At 40.4% G+C, this 20,505-nt stretch overlaps 2 protein-coding genes across 4 annotated transcripts; both read right to left on the reverse strand.

Moving 5' to 3' along the window:
- Nucleotides 1–440: 440 nt before the first annotated feature.
- Nucleotides 441–10,708, reverse strand: LOC125892744 (high affinity immunoglobulin epsilon receptor subunit beta-like). 2 transcript variants are annotated; one of them, XM_049582942.1, is made up of 7 exons: nucleotides 10,656–10,708; nucleotides 2,110–2,289; nucleotides 1,904–2,008; nucleotides 1,548–1,604; nucleotides 1,261–1,440; nucleotides 899–1,015; nucleotides 441–695 (listed from the first exon to the last, which is right to left on the reverse strand). In XM_049582942.1, the coding sequence occupies exons 2-7, from the start codon at nucleotides 2,278–2,280 to the stop codon at nucleotides 627–629; spliced, it is 699 nt and encodes a 232-aa protein (XP_049438899.1). In that variant the 5' UTR covers nucleotides 2,281–2,289; nucleotides 10,656–10,708; the 3' UTR covers nucleotides 441–626. The 2 variants fall into 2 exon arrangements, with proteins under 2 accessions (XP_049438899.1, XP_049438898.1); XM_049582941.1 differs by having other exon boundaries at nucleotides 441–698.
- A 2,886-nt stretch (nucleotides 10,709–13,594) lies between these two features.
- Nucleotides 13,595–19,773, reverse strand: LOC125892749 (uncharacterized). 2 transcript variants are annotated; one of them, XM_049582952.1, is made up of 7 exons: nucleotides 19,642–19,773; nucleotides 16,535–16,714; nucleotides 16,336–16,446; nucleotides 15,250–15,306; nucleotides 14,925–15,086; nucleotides 14,125–14,232; nucleotides 13,595–13,894 (listed from the first exon to the last, which is right to left on the reverse strand). In XM_049582952.1, exons 2-7 carry the CDS (start codon nucleotides 16,703–16,705, stop codon nucleotides 13,826–13,828), a joined length of 678 nt encoding a protein of 225 aa, XP_049438909.1. In that variant the 5' UTR covers nucleotides 16,706–16,714; nucleotides 19,642–19,773; the 3' UTR covers nucleotides 13,595–13,825. The 2 variants fall into 2 exon arrangements, with proteins under 2 accessions (XP_049438909.1, XP_049438908.1); XM_049582951.1 differs by having other exon boundaries at nucleotides 13,595–13,897.
- Nucleotides 19,774–20,505: the final 732 nt, after the last annotated feature.

A 20,505-nucleotide genomic window follows, 5' to 3' on the forward strand; every position in this document is an offset into this window, starting at 1 on the left:
GGGGTACTTAAACACATAGCATGTTACATAAAGTACATGTCAGTCGGTGAAGCAGGCTGGAGTCCAACATGGCAGCTAAGCAATGTTCTGCTGAGGACGAGTCAGCAACAAAATGTATTCTAGCCACCTAAAATCTAATCAATATCAGTGTACACTATATTTATAATGTCAGACAGTGATATTTAAAGGGAAAATGAGGCCTTTATACTCCATTTCGAAAACAGTGATTTAACATTGCTGAACACAGGAGCTGCTGGTCTGTCGCTGCCTTGATCTGATTTGGGCGTTTAAAAGGGGTAGTTCATATTTTCCCAAAGTCACACAATAACACTAACTAACTCACTGATCAAAGAAGCCAACGCGGTCTCTCTCCAAAGTCGTTGAAATCCGGAATTATGCAATTTAATTCATGAAATTTGAAAAACTCAACACTGTCACCATTTTCAACTTTATCAAGGGTATTTATTTGAAAACATGATTCAGAAGCTGATAAATGTGTGTACACGGCAAGATTTTTCTCATTAGCAGCAGTTGTGATATTTTAAGCTGATATATTACAGGATTGTGATGATGCGTTGCTGATCGTACTCCAACATCTTCATGTTTAGATGAATGATGAATTGCTTTTAAGCACCAGGACTGGTCATGAGGACTTCCTTCAGCAGTGGCTGGTCAGGCTCGTCAGCTCTGCCGCCCTGCTGACACACAACAAAATAAACTTTAATAAGCAACAAGACAGAGTTAAGTCAACTACAAGCACTATTCTGTTACCAGTTCTACCGCACACCTACCACTACTAACGCCACTGTTGTCGGAGGTCCAGCAGCTAGTAAGAATCCTACTACAAGTGCTACTGACTACTACTGGATTGTGACTGTGTGTCTGTGTCGGCTCATACCTCTTCCTCCCTCAGGTAAAACAGAGTCCTGATGCCCAAAACAGTGACGTTGATGCAGGCAAGCAGCTGGAGAACAGTCAGGAAGATCATAGAAGCATCTATGGCCACCACCAAACGCTGACATAGACAAGAAATGACAAAGATAGAACTGAATTTGCTGAAATTGAGTATTTATGAGGAACAAATGAGATTCCTGTTGAGTGAAACTGCCAAAGTTAGTTTTAGATTACATAATCAAGACTCCTCTGAATGCTAACTACTGTATGGTTGAGTTTAAGTTTAAGCTAAACAGCATCTAACTGTAGAACTGTAGAAGACGAATGTAGCATAAAACCAGCTTAAAAATTTAACGGCATGCTTACCTGGAAATGTTGCGCCACATATTGGCAGTTGTCTTGATTAGGTATGTTAACAGTAGCATACTGGTAGAGCCAGTCACACAGCCTGTCAACAGTGGTGTTTGCCATGTCCAGGGCATAGACCACGATGCCAAAAATGGCAAAGGCCGATCCGATTATGTTCACCAACACCGCAAGGACCACCTGTGAGGAGAGACTCCATTATTGTTTGTGCTGCTCCACAGAGTCCTCTTTTACCTGCTCCCCACCAACTTCCACAGTCTTTGAAAGGGTCTGTATTCTTTACTTACCAAGAAGATAGCGGGCAAATGGTCAGCAAGAAGGGACATGATTCCAGCCAGGACAAACTGAAGAGAGGACAGTAGACAGCTCAGTGAAATTAACTAAAGTGAATACAACTGTTCTTCATTCAGTATCCATTTTTTTATTTCTATTTATAAGAAAGCAAAAGAATCCATGTAAAACCAGTCATGTTTAACTTGGATGTGTTAGAAAATCATAAAATCCTTATATGAAAGTTTAGGTAATCTGTTTGTAAAAGTACAAAAACATTAAGAAAATTCCTGCTTTTGTCACTGTCCTCTGTTGTGATGTTAGCAAAAGAAATACATGCCCTCATGGTTATATTAAGACAACATTATCTTACCACACCACCCAGCCAGTAAGCAGCTCCCATGCTGGAAAAATCATCAGGACGTTGGCTTGTTTGCCCGAGTACAAGATTTAAGAGGCCCACCACGATCGATATGGTCTGCAGACAAACAGCCACACTATCTTATATTTGGGCAGCCTAACATCTTAAAACCACCACCTAATACTGCTTATGAATAAATACATTTCAATTTCTCTCACCCCGAGAGCTGAGACTGTAGTGGTCTGCATCAGCGCCTTGTTCACTGAGCAGCACATCGGACTGTAGCAGAGAGACTTCATGATCTGACACAGCGGTGGTAACATGCTCTTCTCGTCAGCTGCCACGGTGACCACAGTCACCTCCTTATTTCTGATAACAGTGATGGACATCTATCACACCTGCAACATGACGAGGAGATTTTGAGATGGAAGGTTGGATAGATGGAGTATTTACGAATCCCAATAGGAAAATTACAGTGTTACAGCAGCAAATTCACACATACGTACAAAACAAACATAAGGACACTTAAAGAAGTAGATTAAAATAATAAAAACATATAACAAAGATTTTAACAAGAAACTGAGAAGAACTCTCAGTCAAAGTGAGGATTATGCTCTTGAGCGTCTGACATTGCATGTATGTATTAAACAAAGGGAAAGTGTGTCTGTCTTAGGGCAAGGGCGGCACCAGAGGGGTTAGGCTTTTTGGCATCATGGATAGATTACTGAATGGCTGGGTGGAGCTCTTTAATCGGACCAAACCAGTTAAACCAGAAATCCTAAAGCCTGATTTGCTTTGAGTTGGCACCAGCTGCTCTGCGGAGAGGTAACCCAAACCAAGAGCTTGTGCACATTTGCAGCCCAATAGTAACCCAGGAATTTGGGCAGGCCGAGGCCGCCTGACATTCCATTGCACTGCAAGTAGATTGTACCTATCCTCGGGTGTTTGCCCGCCCAGATGAAAGTGGAAATAATAGAGTCTATGAGTTTAAAAAAAGATCTAGGTAAGAAGACGGGACACACTGAAAAACATATAAGTACCTGGGCAGCACATTCATTTTAACTGTTCGTACTCTGCCTGCCAGAGAAAGACGTAACTGATTCCACCTTTGCAAGTCAGATTTAATTTTTGTCGTCAGAGCTGTGAAGTTTTGTTTTCGCAAGGTGCGAATGGTATGTGTAACGATAATGCCCAGATACCTAAATCCTGATTTGGAGAGCTGAAATGGGACTGAGGAAGGCAACATTTCTAAGCCGGGTTGGTTAATTGGGAGGCACTCACTCTTCCTGATATTCAATTTATAGCCAGAGAAAGTGCCAAAGGAGTTAAGTGTCGGGGTATGAGGGATACTAGATGATGGGTTATGCACATACAGGAGAAGATTGTCCGCGTATAATGAGACCTTGTGTTTGTTCCGCATTGCTGAATACCTACAAATCACATTTCTGCCTTTAACACAATTGAAAGTGGCTTGATGGCGAGTGCGAATAAGAGTGGCGAAAGTGAGCACCCTTGACGTCTTCCACGAAAGAGGGGGAAAGGCTTAGAACGTTGAGTGTTTGTACATACTGAAGCCTGAGGGGAAGAATAAAGTAAACAAATCCAAGACACAAAATTGTCCCCAAAGCCAAAACACTGCAGGGTGGAGAATAGGTAGGCCCGCTCCACTCTGTCGAAGGCCTTCTCGGCATCAAGAGATATGACCACTTCCGGGTCGGAAGGTGCAGATGGAGTATGTATGATGCCGAGAAGCCTTTGGATGTTAGTGAAGGAGTGCCGCTGTCTTATAAATCCCGTCTGATCCTCCAACACGACTGATGGCATAATGGACTCTAGACGACGAGCAAAGGCCTTCGCGAGTATTTTTACATCAACGGACAAGTGTGATATCAGACGGTACGAAGAACAGTTGAAGGGATCTTTATCTTTCTTAAGGATTAAAGATATAGAGGCCTGTGTAAGAGTAGGTGGCAAGGAGCCTTGTTGAAACGACTGGTTAAATACTTCTAGCAGTAATGGAGCCAATTTCCCCGAGAATTTTTTAAAGAATTCCACCGGTAGCCCGTCGGGCCCCGGGGATTTACCATTAGGCATTATCTTGATTGCCTCAGTGATCTCTGAAAGTTGCAAAGGGGCATCCAGTGTCTGCCGGTTCTCTGCTGAAATCTTGGGTATGGTGAGCGGAGCGAAGAATTCATCATCGTGGGCCTCTGACATGTAAAGCTGATGGTAAAAGCTTCTAAAAACATCATTGATCTCGTTAGGGTTGGAAGTTAAAGCATCTTTGTTGTTCCGAATTTGGGTAATCTGGTTTGACGCAGCCCTAGCCTTGAGTTGTTGGGCCAGGAGACGGCTGGCCGTGTCCCCAAACTCATATAAGGTACCTCGGGACATAATCAAAAGTTGCTCAGCTTCTCTTGTCAAGCGATCTAGCTCCATTTGGAGTTTCAATCTCTCTTTATAGAGATCAGATGACTTATTAGTGGAGTAGCGACTATCCATGCTGGCAATTGATTCTTCCAATTCTTTTTGGCGTGCTCTACGACATTTATTAGCAGGGATGTGAATGAAATTATTTTACCTCTAATTAACAGCTTTAACGTTTCCCATAATAAAGAAGGAGAGGTATCATCTGACCTATTAGTCTCAAGAAAGAAATCGATGGCCTCGGAGACATGTGCAGAAACTCGTATCAGCTAATAATAAAGAATCTAGCCGCCAAAATCTGAAATCTTTAGGCTCAAGGTCAAAGCGGAGATCGAGTATTACATTAGAGTGGTCTGATACAGATATTGGTGCATATTCGGTGGAGATAACTGAAGAAATAAATGTTTTGTCGATTAAAAAATAATCAACACATGAGTAGGTTCGTTCATTTCCAGCAATGAAATGCACCCCTTTCCTGATCATTATAGCTGCTCCCCTTGTTTTTAAATTAAATTTTGAGTGGAAAATCTGCCCCATTCAAGGTCTACTCAGTCTGTTCTGATCAGTATTAAGTAAATGCATCTCCTGTGGGAGCATTATGTCTGCTTTTAAATTTTGAAGGTGTGAGAATATCTTTACACGTTTCACTGGTGCAATCCACCGACATTTAAAGAAACGATCGTCACTGCCTGCCCGCCACCCACCTGTGCCCTGGTTACACCAGCCATGGCATAGTGTTTAGTACAGAGTACAGCGGATAAGTACTGCAGCCTGGAAAAAAGGATAAGATGACTGGGAGAACAAAAGGAAGTAGATAGATAAACCTCATGAGAAAAAAAAAAAGAAACAAAATCCCTCCCTCTTCTGCCCTGCGATCCATTTTAATCCCTCCCACCCTTTAGTACCCTTAATCATTTTGGTACAATTCCTCTCTGCCAAAAACATTGGCACACACTTTCCTATCTAACCTACCTTTCACAATGCCTCAGTTCCCATGTCTTATTATAACCCCAGTATATGTGAGCTGTTAACATAGCTTATGCAGCATTGCGGAACTCAGCCCAGGATGTTTCTCAGCAACCTGTTCAACCTAGATGCGCTGTTAGACCCCCTCTCAAATACAGTCAGCAAAAGTAGTACCTGAGAAATTATAATTAGGCTGTTTAGGATGGCTGTATCAACTTAACGAGAAAAACAAACTTACATACACACACCGTTAATAAGGGAGGGTGAGAGAAAGTGATGGAATAAAAGGGTGGGAATTTTATCTAGGATTCAAATGGTTAACAGTAACAGCAAGTGAAAGTGGTATTGAAAATGTATCATACATGCATGTATACTCATTCACAAATGCACCCACTCATCCTCGAATACACTCACACACACAATCCTCTCACCTTAACCTCCACACACATGAAATAAGAGTGTCTATAACTATGAAAATAAAAATATATTGAGTATACTGAGAGGTGCAGTCAGTAGCCTATCATAACCGTTAGTACAAAGAAGAGCGTAAACTCAAACTGTTTCAGTCACCTCTCACTATAAAATAACCATTTAGTCTTAACAAGTTGAGTTCCTTTGTCATAACCCTGGCTCGAGAGGTTATGGCAAAGAAGGGAAAGGACTCAGAATATAAGTAAATTAAGTAATTTATTAAATTAAATTAAATTTGTTAAAGGACGCGTGGCTCCTCCTGTGGCTGGTGTGCTCTCGTACTCCATCGTCGTAAAAAACACCAATATATTTCAAAATTCACAAAATCAACCGTCCACACTCATATGGCTTTTGAGCGGACATTAAAAAAGAAATTATAAAATTCAACAAAAAGAGCACTATCATCACACAGTCCATGCTACGGTCAAAAACAACAGACCTCCAGTATGCGCCACACCTGTGTCAATTAGTGTGGCCTTTAAATAAACAGGTATATTATTGTCCCAACAGCTGCTGATCGAAATGGCTCCAACAACAGGGGAGTAATGCAATTAACAGAATAAGGTAACGGCTCCCAAAATAGTGTATATCGTTACAAAAATAACATCATCCAACAGAGTGTCAAAGGGCATTTAACCACATTACCACCAAATGTTTAGATCCAGCCCTATTTCACTGAAACATTGCCCGAGAACAGGGTCAGGTGTTCAGGATGATTGTAAAACTGGTTTACTGTACTATGGCTTCATCCATAACACAGTCCCATGTGGTTTGAAGGCGCTTACCGGCAAGTTATTTGGACTATTAGCTGGCAAGTGTCAGCTCACGGTACGCCGGGCTCCCGGTGGTATGCAGCCACGAATCATAAAGCTTCCTCGGGCGTGGGGAGTCCTTTTCTGCTGCCATCTTTCAGCGTTATCATCAGCCTGGCTGGGAAGAGCAAGGACGGTCTGAGGCCCAGATTGTATAGCTTGGACCTGACTTCCTGGTACCTGGTACGCTGCTCAAGGACCTCTGGAGTGTAGTCTTCTAAGATCAGAATCGGCTTCCCCTGATACTGGAGCTTTCCTCGGGGTCCATGTCATTGGTTCGACAGCCCATTGGTTCGACATCCCATTAGTCCGACTGTCCGCGGTGCTGAATGGCTTGTGGCGGGCGTATGGTGCGCCGCAACCGGCTTGAGGCGGAGCAGGCTCATGGCTTATGTGTTTGCCACTTTCTTTTTCATTTTAACCCACACCATGATCTTTTCCAAGTGATCTTTTCCAAGTGACCCTAACCAAGTGGTTTTTGTGCCTAAACCTAACCAGACCTTAACCACAGGGCATCATGATGATTTTGGAACGGACTTAGGAACAATGAGTTTAATATGGTCGGAACAATGGGATGTCGAACCAATGGGCTGTCAGACCAATGGGCAGTTCCCCTTTCCTCGTCGCTTGCGGGCCTCACGGATGACCAGCTCCCTCACTTGGTAGCGGTGAAAGCGGATAATCACAGCTCGCGGCTTTCCTCCCGGAGGCGGCCTGGTGGCGAGTGCTCTATGTGTACGTTCCAGTTCGGGGGGTGATTGCAGCACTTGTTTGCTGAGCAGCTCCATGAGCAGGTCTGAAAAAAATGTTGTGGCCCGTGGGCCGTCGATAGCCTCCGGCAGCCCGATTATCCTAATGTTATTTCTCCGGCTATGGCCCTCTAGATCCGCTGCCTTAGCATTGTTGTCGGCTAGCATGGCGTACTTCTCCTCTAGAGTTTGCAGTTGCTGCTCAAGTAGCCCGGCGTTTTGTCTCCATTGTGATGATCCGCTGGCCGTGGTCTTCCACTGTAGCTTCGGTCTTGGTTAGTTTCTCCTCTAAGGATGAGACAGCCATTTTGAATTCAGCAGAGATGGCCGCTCTGTGACCTTCAAGCAGGCTAGCTATGCTAGCTACACATGGACTGCTGCTTGTAGCATGAGCGTCGTCTTTCTTGTCTTCTTTCTTTCTTTCTTTCTTTCTTTGTGTGGCTGATTTGGAGGTCATCTTCTCAACCTGTTTACAATGTCGTCTTAGTAGCTCATGAAAGTGTCTTTAGAGCGATTTGGGGTATCATAAATGTTAATTTATCGAAAAACTACTGGGAGAGCGAGGTTACTGCGACCATTCCCCAACTGGAAGCCCCCCACTGTGACAATTTTGACCAGTAATTTAGTTTTTTGTTTTGTTTTTTTTTTTAGATATTTTTTGGGGCTTTTTAACCTTTAATGGATAGGACAGACAAGCGTGAAAGGGGGAGAGAGAGAGGGAGTGACATGCAGCAAAGGGCCACAGGCTGGAATCGAACCCGGGCCGCTGCGGCAACAGCCTTGTACATGGGGCGCCTGCTCTACCACTAAACCACCAGCGCCCCAGTAATTTAGTTTTAATATGACATACACTTAGTACAGAGTGGATCTTCAAGCCTTTATATATATATATTAATTCTGACTGGGTTATGTGAACTGCATATATTCTAATCCTCACTTGGCGAAGTGTCGTTCCTGTGGGCTCCGGCAACACTAAACCCCTGAGCTTGCCTGAGAAGGACTACATGCACAAACCCACCATTTTTAAATATCCCATGGAGAGAGACTCGGTGTGCAGCCTCGTTGTGGACGATAAATGAGGCGCAGACTTCCATCTGTGTCACCAGTAATGAGGAAATACAGTGAGTGCTGGACAGAGCAGTGAGTGACAACAACCCTGCCCACATTTAAGGGAACTGTTTGCAGTGGAAACACTAGGGTCTAGGTACCATGTCTGAAGGGTTACTGTTGGTTCCAAAGGTACCATACCAAAAGTGTTTGGTGGAAACTGGGCTTAAGAACATTTTGACCAAAAATAAATTGGTTAAGAACCTAAAAAGTTGGTTAGATTTCCTTGACCTTAAGTGTGAACTGTGACAACATCATTTGGCGTATTATATTTTACAGAAGACGTCAAGTTAGAAATCATCAAGGAGCGTTCAATGGTCTTATTAATAGTTGGTCCGTGCTTGTTTTTTGGGTAAAAACAAATCTTAATAACAGAACAAAAGTTGGCAGGTAATCAATGTAATCCACAAATATGCTAAAACAAGAAGGACAACAACAGGAACGTGGTTTTGTTAAAAAAAAAACAACAAAAAAAAAACACTACAGAAGAGACTGCAGCCAAGGCCAGTGGCTCCTCACTTACTCAGAAAGTTCAACAAATAAACAAGAAGGCTGCAACTCTCCTGAGGAAAGGTAAGACAGAATGTAGCTGGTTTATTCTTCTATGTTCTATGTCACACACATTTTTTTCTGCTGTATATGTCAGACATGCACCCAGACATAACAGGATGATTGATGATGAATTAGTTTTGAAATCAGGGACATCGAGCATTGGATGACAGATTAGACCAGTGGAAAATCTGTGTAGATTCATGACATGATAAAAATGTGTACGCAGAAAGCCAGAAATATACACATTATTTTCGGCGTATTTGTAAAGCCTCTCAATTAATGTAGGAACTTGGTGCACATGCATGAGCGTTTCCACTCCATATTTATTCAGAAATGGACGAATATGCCCTGACCCAGCTTTCATTCCAATTTGCCGCTTGCTCCGTCTGTCTGTCTGTCTGTCTGTAAGCTCCATCTGTCATGAGACCAACATGAAAGAAGACGTGCAGTTTATTGTGTTTCACCGGTGACGAGCTGTCATTACTCGCGACAATTACGCTCAGCTGCGCGCTCTTTATAATCAATCAATTCTTTATTTGTCATTGTCATAATAATACAGTTATAAATAACAACGAGATATTGTTATGAGCAACTTAATACTGACATAGAAATATTTTTAGAAAGTGCGAAAAGTGCATATGACATTAATGTCCAGAGAAGCCCAGCAGAAGTATTAAAAAGTGCATTAAATGCATGTGACAATAAAGTGCAGCACAGCAAAAACACAAAACCACAAATACCCAGACATTTAAGGACAGTAACATTACAGCAACAGAAATAGACACTCACTGTGAAACCTATTTTGCATAATAAAGATTTGCCCCCTCGTAATTTTCAACCGCCCTCCTCAGTAACTTCATCCTGGCGCCGGGCCTGTTGTGTCGTGTTTATAATACTTAACATTCATTATCAATAATTATGATGTGATATTCAATTAAGAGAAAACTAATTAACAACTATTCTCTTAACTTAATAATTAAGTAACTTTTAAGCCAAAACTATACAAATATTCTCTTTCCATTTTCTAAATTGTGACGATTTCTTGCTTTTCTCGGTTTCATATCATTATAAACTGAATATTTTGGGGTTTGGACAGCTGGTCAGTCAAAACACAACTTGTGATGATGTCACTTTGGGCTCTGGAGAAGTCTGACTGGTATTTTTCACTGTTTTCTGACATTCTATTGACAAATCCATTAATAAATTAATAAGAAATATAATCAGCAGATTAAACAATGATGCAAATAATCGTGGTGTTAAAGCCCTAGATTTTTCTGTGCTGCTCCTTGAAAACTGCCAGTGATTTTGTTTCGGTTTTAGGCAGCAGTTCTTTTTCCAAAGAAAAAGAAAGAAGAAGAAGAAGAAACTAATACAAAATAAGGATGTGATAAACTTTTATTTAAAAAAAAATAGGAGTAATGGTCTTGAACGTCGACCAACAGACACAGGCATAATTGCGTTTCATAATTGAAAGAGATACTGATTTATAACACCTTTCTTTCCATAACTCTCCTCTACAAACAGTAAAAACATAAGAAGTATCCACATCACCCAGTTCAGAGCTCAATAAACATGTTGTCTTAATATAAAGTTCAAATTATTATGAATATATAATATAATATAATATAATATAATATAATATAATATAATATATGTATTTTTAATGAGCAAGTAACTCACCTTGTTCGTGTCCTGTAACAGCGCCAGTCTGGTTCACACAACGTGAGTTCAGGTAGCAGCAACACTGATACTTCCTCGTTTGATTTCTTCAAAATAAAAGCTCCTTTACTCCTTTATTTGAGTTAGAAGCAGGAACGCCACAGTGGAAGTATACAGAATAGTTTCAGTAATAAAATTGCAATCAAATTTAACTTGATTTTACGTACGTCTGTGTTCAGTTTCAAAAATATAAGTAAGTAAAATACTATTAAATACTGCAAGCAAATATTTGGAATCCTCAAAAAATAAAAACTCTCAAACTGTATTTATTAACACATGAACATTTAATGTCTCCACAAACAGACTGCAACTTTCTGCCATTCAATTAGTGCAACATGACTGGTGGTAATTTTGTACTCTTAAATGTCAGTTTTGGAAAGGAAAAGATCAGATGAATAAATCAGTTTTCATTTTTTAAATTTCATTTTATTTTTTATCTATAAGGCAATTCAAATCTTTCTGTATCATATTTTTTATTCATCACTGATGCTTTTATTTATTCATTTTACATTTTTAATTGTGGTTTTGTTGCTTTTTACTTCTTGTTGCCATTCATATGTACATTTCTCTTTGTTTTTGTTTTTCTGTGTCTCATTGCTTTTATTCTATATTGTTTTACTCGGCTACATTGTAAATGAGATCTTTACCTTAATGTGTCTGAGTTAAAATAAAGGTTGAATGAATTAATCAGTAAATATTTTTAAAATTGCTCCTTTTAGTTTAAACAGAACACATCAAAACTGGATACCTACTCTTGCCAGCGAACATCTTTTATACAATATTCAACCCAAAATTTTAAAGCTATATTTTGTCATTTCAGCTCTGCATATGTGCAGTCCTGTTTCTGTACAATCTACTGTACAGTACACACACTGTTGTATGGATTTCCTGCAAATTACAACAGTCTACACATTAGCTTACAAAGCAACATTAGAAAACAGCAAGATCAGCATGAGAAACTTTTTTTTAACACTAAAGGTCACTATGAAAAGTTAAACTGGATATCAAATATTACACTGAGGCTACAGTTCACACAGGCTCACCAAAACTGGACAACAGAAGATTGGAAAAATGTTGCCTGGTCTGATGAGTCTGGATTTCTGCTGCCACATTCAGATGGTAGGGTCAGAATTTGGTGTCAACAACATGAAAGCATGGATCCATCCTGCCTTGTATCAATGGTTCATGCTGCTGCTGGTGGTGTAATGGTGTGGGGGAGATTTTCTTAGTACCAACTGAGCATGGTTTAAACACCACAGCCTACCTGAGTATTGTTGCTGACCGTGTCCATCCCTTTATGACCACAGTGTACCCATCTTCTGATGGCTACTTCCAGCAGGATAACGCACCATGTCACAAAGCTCACATCATCTCAAACATGACAATGAGTTCACTGTACTCCAATGGCCTCCACAGTCACCAGATCTCAGTCCAATAGAGCACCTTTGGGATGTGGTGGAACGGGAGATTCTCATCGTGGATGTGCAGCCGACAAATCTGCAGCAACTGTGTGATGTCATCATGTCAATATCGACCAAAATCTGTGAGGAATGTTTCCAGCACCTTGTTGAATCTATGACACTAAGAATTAAGTACAAAACAGATTTCACAGATTTAACCTTGATTTCCAGTTGGAGCATCTCAAGTATCTGGAACAGTTTAGGAGATGTCGGACTGGACCTGAATCCAGGCAAAGCAAGCAGACGGGTTCAGCTCACTCCTATAATGAAGGGATATCAGGGCTTACTGGCTTACTGGTACCGAAACCATGAAGTTAGTGAGGTTCAAAACTGAAGAGGCAGTCCAACAACTGAAAAAACAAATCTAACGAAGGGATTGCAAAGTCCAAAAATAAGGCAGGGATTAAAGCAAATTTCAGAACCTAGAATCACACAGCAACTTTGACCAACTTAACACAGGAGTGAGTGGAAAGAGGCTGGAGAAATATCTGCAGGGCTGATGAGGAAAATGGGAACAGGTGCGTAGATGGGTGGGGCCGTCAGGTGAAAGTCTGAGGGCATCTGGTGGATGGATGGAAAATTGCAAAGGTATATATATAAAGGTACATGTACTTTTATGTGTATGTTTGAAGGAGCTACAACAACAATATTTAGGCTGATTTAGATTGTCTGCACACGGCTCTCATCATGGAAGTTTTCTCTCAGAACGAGTCTCTCCTGATTGAACTAACTTTAAGGGATCCCTTAACTATAAGACTGAGATAAGGGGAAAGCATAGCTTGGTAATACTTTAGTGAACAATTTAATGGATGAAGGTGTGCAACCCATTATGTTTTCAGAAAACCTTAACTCTGACTTTAAGGAAAATCTGAACTTAAGGTGTTTTGTGCAACCAAGTTTCTTCTTTATGGCAAAAGTTATAGGGAAATACACAAACCTTTAATGGCGCCAATGCTGACAAGTTAATCTGCTAAGATCTTGAGATGTGTGTGTGGCACCCTGGAGATTTCAGATTATATCCAGTATTATTATTTTATTAGTTCTTGTAATTAAATGACTCCCCCTACCATTATTTTTCTTATTAATACAATTTAAAACGACTTGTGTCACTCATAAAATCTCACCTGCTTCACTTTATGTAATTGCAGGGCAAGACCCATTTTCACCAGCAGGTCGCAGTATAGGCGCTGTAATTTGAGTGACTGCCGCTGTAATCCTGGCGTGTAGGGAAGTAAACTCAGTTGTACAGCGTAAACAGTCAAGATAGCAGCACAGAGAGCCTATACTCATCCAAGACTTTCTTTCTTGTTATATTTGCAGTTGTCCTGTGCAAATAAAGTTAACAAAACCTGAACACATGTCGTCATCATTGTACATGTGAAACATCTGCCTCACCAGTAAACAAAATGTCATTCTTCACATTTTGAAACACTCAAAACATTGTCACCATTTTCACCTTTATTCAGTGAAGTTTACTTTGAACCATAATTCAGAGGCTGATGAAAAAATATTTCCATCCCACTGTGCCAAACTACAAACAACTAAAAAACTGTAGCGTATATGTGATAAAAACAGTTTTGATTACTTTAAGATGATAGATTAAAGGATTACGATGGTGCGTTGCTGAGCACACTCCAACATGTTTGTGTTTAGATGAATGATGAATTGCTTTTAAGCACCAGGACTGGTCATGAGGACTTCCTTCAGCAGTGGCTGGTCAGCCTCATCAGCTCTGCCGCCCTGCTGATACACAACAAAATAAACTTTGATAAAGCAACTATAAGACAAAGTTCGGTCGACTTTATACCTTCTAATAATTTAATTCATGTTGTACTAACACTACAAGCACTAATCTAACTGTTACCACTTATACTATACATATAGTGCAACTACTACCATTACTAGTGCTACTGATGTTGGAGGCTGACTACTACTGGATGGTGGCTGTGGTTGTTTGTCTTGGCTCATACCTCTTTCTCATTCAAGCAACACAGAGCCCTGGTGCCGATGCAGATGCTGACACACAGCTGGAGAACAGTCAGGATGATCATAGTAATGTCCATGGCCACCACCAAACACTGACACAGACGAGAAATAAAAAAAGAAAGAAAGAATTCAGTTTGATCCAAAGAGGTTTTAAACTTCACTTTAAATGTGAGTATTAATGATTTACCAGGTACAAACAAATGTAATACAGTGGGCGCATTTCAGAGTCGAGAGACACGAGGGCGGAGGAGCCGAAGCTGCCCAATGAGAAATCCTTGAGTGTTGCCATTTGTTATCATGAACATGCACACTGAAGGTTATTTGAACTCAATCCTTAGTGTTAGATCAATGCTTAATATTTACTTCATAAAGCAGTGACTTGCATATAAATTGTCAGTGTTAACATGTTTTTAAATGTTGATATATCTATATATCCATAAGTGTATTTAGGGTTTGTTGAGTTAAAGTCACTTTATGAGATCTTTGTAATCAGTTTCAAAGAATAATTTAAATACTCGAAGTGGGAAAATATGGAGACGGAGTGATGACCTGTTTTCTTGTTGTCTTTTTATTTGTAAGAAAAAGAAAACAATCTATATTAAATCTTAAATCTTCGCTTGTTTTTTTGTTTTGTATTATTGAAAAAAGAAAAAAGTCTATTTAAAAAACTTGCTATATTTCATGGACTAATATGTTGTCGGTTTTGTTTTTCCTCACATGGAGTTTGTTGTCAATAAAAACAATAAAGCATAAAACCAGCTTTATCCTTTAAAAGCATGCTTACCTGGAAAAAGTACTGCAAACTTTCGCACATATCAGAATTACGAGCCCTGCCCCAGTCACACATGTCGGCATTAGAGACATCATAGATGTCTATGCCGTATAGCACAACGCCAACAATGGTGAAGATAGCTCCGATTATGTTCATTATCACAGCGAGGACCACCTGAGAAAAAGGACTCCATTATTCCAGTGAATATCAGTGAATCCACTGATACAGTCACATCAGTTTCATCATTCAACGTAAGTGTTTGACCCTGCGTGCACCCCTTTGTGTCACCCACAATATCAAGGGGTGCACGACTGAGAGGCTTTTAGCCTTTACCTACCAGGCACCGAGAGGGGAACCAGCCGGCAAGAAGGGACATGATTCCGACTGCGATAAGCTGAAGAGAGCACAGCAAAGAGACATTAGTTGAAATTAAAAAAAAAAAAAAAAAAAAACTATGTTGAATCTACTAAATTTCACCTTTTTTTTTACAAAAAAGAAAAGGTCTATGAAAAATCTGGTATATTTCAATTCTTCGCTACTTTTTATAGGAAAGAAAAAGATACAATCAGTGTTAAATCTGCTGTATTTCAGCTGTTTTCTTCTTGATTTTTTGAGAAAGAGAGAAAAATATATTATTTCAATTGTTTTTTTTAATTAAAAATAATTCTTAAATCTACTGTATTTCACCGCTTTTCTTTTGTTTTTTTTTACAAGACAGAAAAAGAAAACAAATCTATATTAAATCTACCAAATTTCCAATGATTTTTTTTTGTTTTATTAAAAAAGAAAAAATCTATGAAATTTGTTTTGCTGTATTTCACCTGTTTTTGGTTGTTGTTTTTATGAAAAGGAACAAGAAAAAAATCTATATTAAATCTCCTAAATTTCACTTGTTTTTTTGTTTTGTTTTATTAGAAAGCAAAATCCAGAAAGTTATTTTTGCTACATTTCACCTGTTTTCTTGTTGCTGGTTTTTATATAGAAAGGAAAAATAAAAAATTCTATATTCAATATATTAAATTTCACTTGTTTTGTTTTTGTTTGTTGTATTAAAAAAGAAAGAAAGAAAGAAAATCTGCTTTATATCATTCCTGTTTTATAGGAAAGAAAAAGATACAATCAGAAATCGATTATATTTCACCTGTTTTCTTGTTTTTTTATGAGAAAAAAATCTTTGTATTATATACTGTATTTCACGTTTACAAAAATCTGTGAATTATTTTTTTATGAAGCAATGAAGCAATTCTCCAGAACCAGTAGTTAAAATCCTCCAGCCATTAAATGAAAAAAGTTCTGGTGATTTCGTCTGTTTGCTAAAACATCAGAAAAAATTTCCTGTTCTGCCATCGTGCTCTGATGTTAAACAATATAAATACATGTGCACTCGGGGTGATAGCCTTTTAACACAACAATATTGTCTTACCACACCACCCAGCCAGTAAGCAACTCCCAAATGGGCAAAATCCCCAGGATGGAGGCTTGTTCGTCCTGGCCCGAGTCCGATGTTGAACAGCCCCACCATGATCTGCATAACCTGTAAAAGATTCAAACATGTTGAATCTTATCATCTCAGGGATCATCACTTCACACTGCACATGAATAAACATTTCTTAATCTCTCACCCCGAGACATGCAGTCGCACTGGTCTGCATCATCCCCCTGTTCACAGAGCAGCACATCGGACTGTAGCAGAGAGCCTTCAGGATTTGACACAGCGGTGGAGACGTGCTGTTCCTGCTCGCCGCCACAGTGATCACAGTCACCCCCTTGTCTTTAACAACAGTGACAGGCATCTCTCACACCTGCAACATGACGAGGAGATTTTGAGATGATGTGGATGGATGACAGGAAAGATGGAGTACACTCACACTGGGAAAATTGCAGCGTTACAGCAGTGTCTGATATTTTGTGTGTCTGTTGAACAAAGGAAAAGTGTGTCTGTCTTAGAATGTTAAAACCTGGAAAAGTAACAGCCACAGGGACGGTGCCAGAGGGGTGGCCAGGTGCCTGGTGCCCCTCTCTCACCATCTTCAGAAGGTCATAGGTAGTTGACTTTTTGTATTGTGGATGGATTACTGAATGCATGTAACAGGTCTGGAGTCTCTGCATGAAGCTACTGTGACTATTTTTTTAATGGAAAGTCAATCACACAGCTACAAAGAGACTAGTCTGAGTGGGCGGAAATTCGCTGCATAGATCAGCCTCTCATTGGGCGGAACAAGCCACCCGTTGAAGTCCCGCCCTACCACCTCCGGTTGTGTAGCAGTTTTCAACTGTTTTCAACACGTCCTTTACTAACTTTTGTGGTGTTTGATCTTGCGGGGATGTAGCCATTTTTCTGCCATGGTTTGCGTCCTGTAGGTGATATTTTTGTGGCCGTGTTACACCAAAACCTGTTTCCCCCCGGCAATATTTTTGCAAGCGCACCGTTGCTGTGGCACCGCCCAGAACGATTGTGATTGGTTGAAAGAAGTACAAGCAGCCGGGGCATTTTTTTTCTCCAATCTCAAAGTGAGAGTCGGCCCAGCCAGACCTTTCTTTTCTTGAGAAAGGTCTGGTGAGCGACACTACAAAAAGACATAACTAGTAACTATGTACAGCACATTTTACACATTCTCACTCCAAGCTCATCAAATACCAACCGCTGGTCAGTGGCCCAACACATCAAAATATGACACACTAGGTAACCCTACTGTGTCAGCTTTGGATACACAGGGATGGTGTGTTGAGCTCACTTCAGACCAGAGAGAAAGTGACCTGTGAACGTGTCAACTTTGTAAAAAACACACTTTATTTTGAAGTACAGTGAATTTCTGGCACAAGCTTTTATTTTCACGCGCCATTTCCTGCTGTAGGTGAGTGAATATTAGACAGCTGTTTAACAGAAGCTGTAGCCCTTTTTAGATAGGAATTGTGCATCTCCCTCTTGCTACTAGCTGCTCGCTCATTCCTGCTATCAGCTGTTTCCTGTTTATCCACCGCCAGTGGGTCGCATGTGCGGCGTCATCAACAGCTCCCCCTGTTGCGGAAGGCCGCCTCGGCCTGTTTAAACTAAAGGGTTCCGCCAATATGTCTACCCTACGAGTCGGAAAATTGGGCACCTCGGATCAACTCGCCAATCCAGCTCTGTGTGTCTAAACGCTCGTAGCTTGACGGCAAAGTGGCCCGACATTCACGGAAAATTTGGCAGTGTAAAAGGGGCTTGTGTCTCAATTCAGTTGTGTCTCAATTCAAGGATGTGGCCTTCGCGGTCTACATCGGCTATGTCCTTCGAAGACCCAAACCAAACAGTCTCCGAAATTGGACAGTCTGGTCTGTGGAGGACCCGTTGGCATTCCTGTTACCTAGCAACCAGCTGCGCTTGATGAAAGAAGGAGTAAGCTAGTAAGTGAGTTAGCCCTAAATCATGGACACAGAGATTGTTATTATATATGTACATGTATATTTTATTCAACACTTGAGGAGACGATTCACCGCCAGAGACACCGCCATTTGATATATTTCAGGCTGATGGACTGTTAGTTTGTTAACAACTGTTAGTTAACTTAATATATAACCGTCATCTGTGCGCAATGCATCTTGGGATAGGCTGGGCCATGAAGGATTCATCTGTTGCATCCACCAAATTCTGGGTAAGAAGGCTGCATTTCTCCCTATTTGAAGGAGCCTTCGAAATGGGACAGCCTTAGTTGCGCCGACGTGACACAGTCAGTCTTCAAATGCAGCCATCGAACGCCCCTGAATTGAGACACAGCAGAGCAGCTCGACAACATGGCCAAAAGGAAGTATAATGTTTAATATATTAAACCTTGTGGACCCTGAATTTACAACTGGGGACAAATTTGGACCCGTGACTGGACCAGTTGGGAATCACAGTTTTAAACTGTATATTTTTAGTAACATCTTAGGTCGACATGTAAAAGCCCAACTCGGGACAAGAGTTGAACTCTCTGTGCAACACATCAGTCCCACACTCTGTATTGGAGCAGTGTTAAACTGCATCATCCTCCCTATCAAATAAAGAATAGAGAGAAAATAATCCCACTTTGTGAGACGATAAAGTTCATCTTGATCATAATCAACAATATAATCAGCAGATTAATCAATAATGTAAGTAATTGTTGTGATGCAGCCCCAGATTATACTGTGTATATTAGTACATATGCCAATGAGCTTTAAAATGAAATAACCCTAATGTGGTGCATCTGTTTTTGCTGCTGAAGCAGAGGCTTTTTTGTCAGTAAGTCCCTCCCTGCGCTGTGATTACTGGAAATGGAAAAAAAATGAAACTGAGGATTGAAGAACACTCCCATCAACCAATACGTATGTTTTAACCCTTAGTATTCGAGGTATAACACCTGAGATGAGGTTCACAGTGAATATGGTAACTGTCATTGTGTTAAAAATAAGATTTAAGCAGGTCAAGTTCAGCTTCCCAGAAAGAGCTGACGCACATCCGTGTTTATCCCAAATCTAACACGAAATGACACGTTCACGACGAAAACTAATAAAAATCAGGAAGGGTTTTCATATCGACCAGCGACACACAAGTTAATAACATCTGTCTTTCCTTCCCAGTAACACATGATTACCATTAACAGAACATCCAGATCGACCAGTTCAGAGCTCAGTAAGCAGACTGTTTCAGTTATTAAATTAATTAAGTGGTTAAATTATTATTTTTCAATATTCGTATAAATTGTGTGTTTATTATGAGCAGTGAACTCACCTGGTTCGTGTCTACAAACTCCTGCAACAGTGACAGCCTGGCTCACTGAGGGTGAGATCAGGGAGCTGCAGCAGTTACTGATACTCCCTGTCGCTCGCTCTTCAAAATAAAAGCCTTTAAATGACCTACAACCCAGTGCCGTAGAATATAACAACAACATAACCCTAGCCCTAACTATTCAAGGGCTCTGCTACAACCTAACACGTTTTAGTTTGGGCTGATTGTTGAAGTTTCATCAAGCCTGGCTAACACTTGCAGGGAGTTGTTGTTCAAATCAGGTCTATATTTTAGGCAACAAAACAGTTATTAAGATGATGTATGGTTGCATTCTGTGACTTACAGAGACAGATGTTTATGTTTATGTTTATTTAAGAAGGGACAGTGCACATTAATTAACATGATCACTTAAGTCATGTAAATGTGCCAGATTTAGCCATACAGGCTAATTTTCATCTGCAGTCCCTCTTAGGTTGATGGTATATACACATATATATGAACAGGCATTAATCAGTAATAAAGAAACAAATATGACAAAGAAATTTATTTAAATTGACCAAAAACTGAACTCCACTGACACATATCTAATCCCTGTGGAATTTCACGGGTCACTGTATGGTGGTATCATGGGCAGCTGGCCAGAAACAAGAAAGGATGTGGCCAATTAAAAAGTCCATGTTACAATTTACCCAATATTAGGTTGTGCCCCGCGCTCCCCTACACTACATGGTTAGCAGCAGCAGAATTAGTTTGATCCTTTACATTTACAACCTGGTGCCTTTTCCTCTAAATTTTGCTGAACTTCAGTAGCGGTGGTGATGGGGAGAGGCGGGAAAAGTCCTAGGACATCTGGTAGTAAACAGACGA

Source organism: Epinephelus fuscoguttatus, linkage group LG8, assembly GCF_011397635.1.
Source record: "Epinephelus fuscoguttatus linkage group LG8, E.fuscoguttatus.final_Chr_v1".
NCBI lineage: Eukaryota > Metazoa > Chordata > Actinopteri > Perciformes > Serranidae > Epinephelus > Epinephelus fuscoguttatus.

Excerpts from the sequence above, each read along its gene's own strand:
- LOC125892744 (XM_049582941.1), bottom strand. The coding sequence starts at position 2,280 with ATGTCCATCACTGTTATCAGAAATAAGGAGGTGACTGTGGTCACCGTG. Across the intron at positions 2,009-2,109 it reads CTACAGTCTCAGCTCTCGGG|ACCATATCGATCGTGGTGGG; the intron begins GTGAGAGAAATT and ends GTTTGTCTGCAG. Across the intron at positions 1,441-1,547 it reads ATTTGCCCGCTATCTTCTTG|GTGGTCCTTGCGGTGTTGGT; the intron begins GTAAGTAAAGAA and ends CTCTCCTCACAG.
- LOC125892749 (XM_049582951.1), bottom strand. The coding sequence starts at position 16,705 with ATGCCTGTCACTGTTGTTAAAGACAAGGGGGTGACTGTGATCACTGTG. Across the intron at positions 14,233-14,924 it reads GTTTGCAGTACTTTTTCCAG|TGTTTGGTGGTGGCCATGGA; the intron begins GTAAGCATGCTT and ends CGTCTGTGTCAG. Across the intron at positions 13,898-14,124 it reads GTTGCTTGAATGAGAAAGAG|CAGGGCGGCAGAGCTGATGA; the intron begins GTATGAGCCAAG and ends GTTGTGTATCAG.